Source organism: Protobothrops mucrosquamatus, unplaced genomic scaffold (genome assembly GCF_001527695.2).
Source record: "Protobothrops mucrosquamatus isolate PMUCROS unplaced genomic scaffold, P.Mucros_1.0 scaffold1801, whole genome shotgun sequence".
NCBI lineage: Eukaryota > Metazoa > Chordata > Lepidosauria > Squamata > Viperidae > Protobothrops > Protobothrops mucrosquamatus.
Window position 1 is genome coordinate 160,995 of NW_015387938.1, and position 8,967 is coordinate 169,961.

General features: G+C 35.6%; 1 protein-coding gene across 1 annotated transcript; it reads left to right on the forward strand.

Annotated features, from left to right (window-relative positions):
* Positions 1–2,100: 2,100 nt before the first annotated feature.
* On the forward strand, positions 2,101–8,200 carry PXMP4 (peroxisomal membrane protein 4). Its single transcript, XM_015823220.1, has 4 exons — positions 2,101–2,332; positions 3,530–3,592; positions 5,111–5,309; positions 6,280–8,200. The coding sequence occupies exons 1-4, from the start codon at positions 2,220–2,222 to the stop codon at positions 6,541–6,543; spliced, it is 639 nt and encodes a 212-aa protein (XP_015678706.1). The 5' UTR covers positions 2,101–2,219; the 3' UTR covers positions 6,544–8,200.
* The last annotated feature ends 767 nt before the right edge of the window (positions 8,201–8,967 follow it).

Consider the following 8,967-nt stretch of genomic DNA (forward strand, 5'->3'; position numbering starts at 1 on the left):
CTTGAAGCTGAGGCAGCCACAACAGAACAACTTAAACGGGCATTATGGGAAGACGAAGGAGGGTCGTTCCTCCGCTAGGGGGAGCGCGAGGCGACAAGGTGGGGAGGGGAGGCTGGCTCAGGGAATAGCCTTGCTGTGGGGAAGCCGATACCTATCTGGAAGGGGCGGAGCTTCCTGGCCGTAGTGTTGACAAGAGGGGTTACTGCTGCGGTGTCCCAATCTGTGAGTCGGCTTCTTCAGGGAGGGGAGGAACCGAAATTATCTTTTAATTTATATAGAAGAAATATCAGAGTTTCTTCAGGAACCCCTAGAGCAAAAAGGAGAACAAAGGAAAAACTGCATTTTGAAAGCTGAGCTTAGAGACAACCTTGTTCTTTGTTCGGGTTGGCTAGAGGAAAAGTTGTATTTGAATAGGATTTCCCAAGGCTGGACCATCTGTCCAGATTTTGAGGACTTCCATGCCTCTTCATCCATTCCTCCTTTTTGCATCATCTTGCGTGACTCATACATTTGGAGAACCTGAAAGTTTCTATGATGTTTTGTACTTTTTTACCTTTACCTTTTATATTAGTCCTAATAAAGGTATTATTCAACTATGGATTTGGATGTGCATTCAGCAGGACCTATGTGCAGCCTAAAGGTTATTGCAGAAGAACATAATATTGGATGCTTATGTATTTTGTTTAATGTTCAGACTCAGCCACCAAAGGCAGGTGTAGAGTAATAGAGTTGTGTTGCCGCTTTCTGCCAGACATTTAGCCACAACCAAAACTCCCTTTCATTATGGGAGTAATTTTCTGAAAGCATCCAGAACATTTTCCCAAAATTTCAGATATGCTCACCAACCCTAAATGATGCTCATCAGCCTAGCTTTCAGCCATGGAGTTCATGATATTTCAGAACCACTGTAAGACAATATTCCAAGTTCTACTTGCCTCAACAATGGCATCTGTCGGAAGGGAGCCAGCCCTGAAAAGAAATCCAAGCGTTAAGGAGCAATGGGGAAACTATCTTTGTGAATAACACTGATGAGAATCAGAAAGCAGATTAAATTCCTTTCAGAAAATAGTAATACACCTTACCAAAGCAAAGACTACATTTTGATGTCGCAGTTGGCATGACTTATTAATAAATAACATATTGACCCAGCAGGAACTATTAATGTCTTTGTGATCTATCAGAGGGGAGGCCAATACAACGATCTCTCTTGACTTAAATCCATAAAGTAATTCAGCCTTATGATCAAGAGATCCTAGGAAATTCAGTAAATCAGTGTAGGATCTGTGTTTTGTCCAATCTATACTCCATTTTTTCCTCCAGCCTTTATAATGCCTTTTGACTAATCGTACTAAAAAAACCTTTTCATCAGATTGATTAATTTATCAACTAATGGAGGTTAATCCACCGGGGGGGGCACTCCTAACTTGGGAGGAATTTAGGGGCTCACTCTATCCTGTCAAAACACATTTTGCTTGGAAAGCTTTCTCAAGCCAACATCAAAGGATTCCACTTGTTCGCCACAAATACTTGATTGGCAGGAAAAGCAGTTTAACTAATATCCTATTTTCATATAAACTACCTGTTTACTTTTAACACCATTTTGTTTAAAGGGTGAAAATGAAACGCATAAATTAAAAACCAGGAAATAAAGTAAATTATAAAGCAAAGAGAGGAATTTGTGTTGTTTTTCATTCAGGTTATCTCTAGTAAAATAATATTTTTAAGCTTTTTAAAACAAAACTGCTACAAATAAAAATATGAAAACATTAAAAAGGAAGTCTCTGGAATTAACTAAACCACTGGTTAATTTCATGGAGAAAAAAATCAGGAGTCTGGTAGCACCATTTCCACCATTTTTTTTATTAAAAGTCATAACACACTTCCATATAGTTTTCTGTATTGTTGCAATTTGGTCTGGCTCTTAAACGACCGACTTCACGCCTTCTTTTAAAGATGCAGGCATAGAGAGAAGCTGTTTCCGCTTGAATAGCCGGGAAAAGAAAAGTTATAATTATAGGACGGTACATTTTGCTTTCTCTATAATTTAAGACTCAAGTCTTCGGGCGAGCTTATAAAACTAGGGCGGAACCAAAGTTCGGGGGTTGGTTTTCCGCTTGAACATTATTTCCTGAAGCTCTGCTTCTATGCCTTTTGTGTTTCAGTCAAGTTGTTTTCCCAGATTGACCGGCTGCTAGATCGTAAGCGTCAAGTCTGAGGCAATGGGTGATCGGACAATTCTCAAGACTTTGCTCTATACCGTCAATTCTCTCTTGCAGCAGCGGAGATATCAGACCACGCTGGCGCTGCTCAAGGGCTTCCGCAACGGAGCGGTGTAAGTTTGAGCTGGGAGCCCTGCTTCTTCCGCATTTCTGTTCCGAAATTATCGCCGAAGGGTCCTCTTGGTATCACGGACGAGCGTTCACACCGATTTCACGAAGACTTTAGTGGGAGGAAGCAGATTTTTGTTTATAGGTGTTAAGTGACGTTTTGTGGGGGCAAATATAAGGTTTTAATCTAATGGCGGGTTCTCCCAATCTTCTGTAAATAAGGTTTCAAAGTACATAAGCTAAGTTAAATGACCGATCAGACTGTCAGCCTGGGGCAATTTAAATAGTTTAAAGTGGCCCTGGCTATTTAGATCTCAGAACATTTGCTTCTTCTGCTTTATCGGCATTTCATTTCGGTCGTCTTCAAAGAAGTATTACTAACGAAGTGATAATATGTCTGCTATTAGATTGAGTTTTCATTTCTTTTTAGAGGACAGTATTGGTTCAGTATATACCATATTATGCTAAAACGTTGTAGAACCAAATATAAACGCACAGAACAACAGTGAGCTTAGGTGATGCCTTCTAAGGTCTGGGTACACCTGGATTTCATTTTTAATCATTCAGACTTAATGCTTACCGATAAATCCTTTTTTGTTTTCTTCTTGAATAGATGTCTCCAAACTCCATTCGTTCAACTATCATTCTAATAAAGCAATTGTTATTCTATACATTGTCTAGTAGTTACCTATCTCAGCTCCTGTAACATTGTGCTAGATATTTTAAAATCATCTCTGGTGTTAAGAGTGAAGTTTCTTTTCTAGTGGGTGGAACTTTGAAACGAACTCTGTGGTTCTCTTATGAACAAGATTATCTTCCTGTTCTTGGCTGTTTTTATATTTTCAAAGCATTAGATATTATTTCCCCAATAATAATAATGATTATTCAAAGAAGGGAAAAGTGAGGAAGAGGTTTCAGAACATCAAGAATATTGCTTCAGTGATACACTAAATCTGAGTATTCAGATTTATATGTCTTAGGCAAGCATATTAAGTCTTTCAGTATAGAACAAACCCAACCTGTTTGTGCAATTTATATCTCAATATACATGGCAAAGGAGTTGTGAAAGATACTATTTATCATCCAAGACCTGTATTCCCATATTCTGCTGTTTCTAAATTACATAAAGCAATAATTGCATTTAAACATATATTAAACCTCATTTTACTGACAATTTTATGCATTTTCTTTATTTTTGGCAGTTATGGAGTAAAAATCCGTGCCCCTCATGCTTTGGTAATGACATTTCTCTTCAAAAGTGGAAGGTACATTTCTCAGAGCATCTGTCACATACAGAATAAAGCCATAGAAGTTGAAGTTATTTGTGTGCATGCTGTTTAAAATACAGGTAGTCCTTCACTTATGACCATTAGTTTAGCGACATTACTGGAAATAGTGACTTATAACTGGTACTCTTATAACCGTCATAGCCACTTACAACCATCCCCACACTCCCATGATCAAAATTTGGGTGCTTGCAACCGACATGTATTTATGATGGTTGCAGTGTCCCGGGGTTATTTGACTGTCATTTGCAATCTTCATTTGCAGAAGTCGGCTTCCAACAAGCAAAGTCAATGGGGGAAATGGCTTCACTTAACAACCGTATGAGTCACTTAACAAGTGCAGTGGTTTGCTTAACAACTGTGGCAAAAAAGGTCATAAAATTGGGCATGACTCAAGAAGCACCCTGTTTAGCAATGGAAATTATGATCTCAATTGTGACTGTAAGTCAAGAGCTACCTGTAGTCTTTCAGTACACATTGTGTTTTCTTCTCTGCATTCTTACTATTTCTGTTTGGATGTTTTTCAATGAATTAAATATATTAGGACAGAAAAAGAAGTGATTGTCTTGTATTAGATTAATAATACTCTTTGTACTTTTTTTACTTAAATAAGACTATTAGTAATATGTTTAATACTGTTATGTGGATCCATAGAAACAATATTTTCTAGGAAATCAAGGTGGGTTTATGATGGCAATCTAACAGTACAATTTTGCATATATCGTGTTTCCACGAAAATAAGACTGGGTCTTGTATTAATTTTTGCTTCAAAAGATGCATTAGGGCTTATTTTCCGGTTAGGGCTTATATTCGGGGAAATACAGTACTAAATGCATCTGTATGGCTGACTATCTTAACTGGGGGTTATTTTGGGGGTGGGGCTAATATTACCAGCATCCTGAAAAATCATGCTAGGGCTTATTTTCCAGTTGGGTCTTATTTTCGGGGAAACACAGTATATTCTCAAGCAAGTTTCATTATGTCCAATGCAGTTTATGCTGCTATCCTATCAGCCCTTAATGTTGAAGTATCACTGCAATCTTATCCATTGTTGTGACTCTGTAGTTGAAGACTCATTAATTTATAGATGTTCTCCTGAATAAATGTAATAGAATTGAGCTAGTAGATATCAGTTTGAATTTCCTTCTTTGAATTTTTTAATAATTTTAACAATCTTACAGTCATGTCAGATTTAACTTCACTGCCACTCTTTGCATGTTAATTCACAAACTATAAATGTTTTTAAAAGTGCCACAAACTATAAAAAATTGACTACATCTCTACATTGACTAGAAAACACATTCATGCTCTTTTTATTAGAAACAGGTTCACTTATGTAGCTTTAGTTTTCTAATATTTTCTGAAAGTGAAATGAAGATCATTGTTACTTTTTAATGTACATCAGAAGCAATGACCAATAAATATTATAACTGATTTATAATATTTTAATGGAAATAACATTATGTGTAATAATTGTTCATTGTTTCTTCCTTTCAGCCTAAAGGAAAAATTGAAAGCAATTCTTCAAGCTACCTATCTTCATTCCAGAACCCTGGCCTGTTTTGTATTCACTTATAAGGGTTTAATGGCCATGCAGTCACGAATACAAGGAACGAAGGTTCCATTTCAGTCTTTCCTCGCAGCCTTCATTGGGGGCTGGTTACTGTTTGGGGAAAATAATAATATTAACAGCCAGGTAAGCAACTGTGTTGTTTTGTGTTAGATTTATGGTTCTATTGATCTAATGAAGAATGAAAGGGAAATTAGGGAATTTTAGTAAATTGTTCCATCACATTCTTCCATTATTATTTTCTATATATCTGCTGCAAATGGGGTAGTGAATTTATCTGAATACAATTCTTCTGCATTTTTCTTTCACTGTAGCAAATTGTAAGAAAGGGATTAGTAATCATAATTTGTTAAGTTTGTATGCTGCCCAATTCTCAATTACTCTGGATGGATCACAATAATCACATTACAAGAACATTAATAAAAGATAGAAGGCAGCAAGTAGAAAGAAGTGAGGGGGTCTCACTTTCCTGTGCCAAAAGCTTGGGGGAAGAGCCAAGGCTCCACAGCTCATATAAACAATAATAGACTGGGGTCCCTTTGGGTCTTGGAGACAACCTTATTCTTATAAAGGATATCTGCTATCTATTTGATAACCACACTCAGTGAAGATTTTAACAAAAGGAAGTATTGTTATTCAAATGGTAAACCCATTTAGATAAGCATATTTCTTCTAGGAGGAAAACCTTTTATTTGGTAAGTTACAATCTATACTTCACAGTGATAGATAATTGTAGCAGAAGAATGCCTATCCATGTTGATTTTTCACTCTGAAATTAAAAAAAATATATCCAGGTATACTTTAGATGCTTTTTAGGAAATGTATTTTTCACACAGATGCATTTCTTTTGAAACCAGTCTTCATGCAACTGGGAAAGGATTGATTTACACCTGATTTTTCTAACATTAGATTTAGGAATAGATGTAAATTGTTGCTGAACCTTATTAAAATTCAAGCAGTCTGGTTAAAATTAGAGACTGATCTTGATATGAAAGAATTTGATGATCTCCTAAATTGAAAGTTGTTTAAGTAATCTGATTTTCTTGTTGGGCTAATTACCTAATTTTAATTCAGGGTTTGTTTTTTTTCTTAACAGATAAATATGTACCTATTATCTCGAATCCTGTTTGGCTTGTCTCGATTGGCAATAGAGAAAGGTTATATCCCACAGCCCAAACAAGATCCCTTCCCACTTTTTGCTGCTCTGGTTTGGGGGATTGTTCTTTGGCTCTTTGAGTATCACCGGCACACTCTACAACCATCACTGCAATCATCCATGACCTACCTATATGATGACAGTAATGTTTGGCATGATATTTCTGACTTCCTTGTACATAATAAAAGATCTACTATCAAATAATCCTGACAAGTCTTTGGATAATAACACATTCCAAGGGCAATTAAAAAGATGTATATCTGAACATCCTTTTCAATACTGAACATTTATTTATACTAACATTGGATATAAATGTCTATTTGAAGTCTGTCCACAATGTTTGGTATAGATTGCTGATTTCTGCTGATTAGAGTTTGAAACAGCATTTTACAAGCAAAATATTTTATTCCTTTTTTCTTCAAGATACCCAGTTTCCCCTTCTATGCTATCAGCTGAGGAAAATATCTCTTCATTGTTTTAAAATCAAGAAATATGAATTAAATGTTAAAGTTGAAGGATCAGATGACATGAGTAACTTTTTTGCAACTAGGTACACAATGTCATCTACAATATCTTCAGCAACAAAAGAAATAACTAAATTTTATGCATGATGGATATCATTTGATATTGCTTTTTGTCTGTAGTTATGGTACTTGGTAGTGTTATTGCTTCTGTTTTGTTTATCCATGCCTCTTTTCTAGGTTATAAGGGCAGATAACATATCAAACAAATTTTAAAGATTTTTTTTAATATGGACTTTTTAAATTCAGTTGCATAAATATGACACAAAAATGGATTTGTTTAAGAACACCATCTTACAAAATGCTTAAGATTTAGTAACATTAACAAATAGAGGAAAATGAAGTTTTATTTCTTGGGTTTCTAAAACAAAACAAGAGTAAATAGTATGGTGAACATAGGGGCAAAACTGTGAATACTAAAAAACGTTTCCTTGATTGAAGCTCTTCTAGATGGAAAATGATGCAGTCATGCATAGCTAGAACTGTTGTTGTAGTTGTCAAACTTTGATCATACAGTCAACAGATAGAATTTTGTTTAACAATCCACCAAAAGTGCCAAATGGAGTATTAGATTTTATCTCATTGTTTTATTAATGAATGCAGATAACTGTATTGAGTCTTTTTTAATTAATTTATTTATTGTTGAACAAATTTATATAGTCACCTGACACGCACATAGTGACTCTAGGCAGTGTATAACTTTAAAAATCCACATTTAAAAAAAACAACACCCTAGTGGAGCAACAACAGAATCAGATAAGCCAATTGACTGGGGGTCCCCCAGCCCGCTGACAAAACATGTCTTCATGTAGAAAAGCAACAGGGTAGAGGCCAATCTTATCTCTGGAGGAATGATGTTCCAAATATTTATAGTCCAATCATGTGAACTGACTAAAGCTAGTCTTCCTTAGTCTTTTCCAGTCTTGTACATATGCACAGAAAAGCAATGTGGATTTTTTATTTTAAAAGAACAAAAAATGGGACTTATAGATGAAATAGAAGATCTTGCAAAATTCATTTGCATAGCAAGCATAGATCTCCCAAAATGTTAATTTATTTTCATAATTTCATTTCTGTATCATGAATACTACACTCAGTGGCTTCATGCACTGCATGCATGTACACACACACACTACTGCTACTAAAAAGCAATGAGGGTAGTGAAGAATCTGTTTTTAAACCCAATTAAACAAATTGAAGCAGCTTTTTTTAACTGAAGAAAATAAATGTACTTTTGTATGTGCTGGAGTATTATTTGAAACAGGATGCTTAATAGGACCTTGGTTAAAAAAACAAAATAAGACTGATTATAAGGCATTAAAATTATTGGTTATGCTGTTGCCTGAGTTTTGATTTATTGTTGAAAACTTGCTTATGGTAATACCCACACATACATACAAACACACACGCATTTGTATTTAATTTATAGGACTATAATACTGCTGTGGCTTGTTAATTCTTTTATCACATTTTGCTTTGCTTGTTTGATATATTTGTTACCTTGCACCATTAAGTGTCTGTCCTCATCAGATAATCTGTGGAAATCTATTGCCTTCTTTCTGAATTCCTCCCATACAAATGTTTGAAAGCCACCATACCAAAATCACTATCACATCATGTTTTATGTTCAAAGGAATAAATACCAATCTGCTTCAGAATATTATTGATATTTCAGGCAATATCTGCCCTAAGCTTTTATTGGTTCTCTTCTTGTATTGCTTTCATGCAATGACACCTGCTGCCTTCTCCCTAAACAATGGGCAGTATTTCTTCTAAAAGTTGAAGGATCAGCATATTTTTAACTAGTACTTCAAATAGATTTTAGATTTGTCTGCGTTTTTTTGGGGGCTGCAGTCATCAAATAGTAATATTGAGCTTCTTTCTTTTTTTAAGCATATTGTTTTAAGACCCTGTCTGAACTGACAAAGCACAGGACTGTAAAGCAAATCATATGTGATCACTCCACTACTGTTCCTATAGCTTACAGATGAGGTCGAATCCCTTCTGCCACTAATGTGACTGAACAATGCTGGTGTGTGCTAGGGAAGTGAACTAGAAGTAATGGGTCGGTCCAAAGACTCTTGGATACATAAGTTCCATTCCTCAC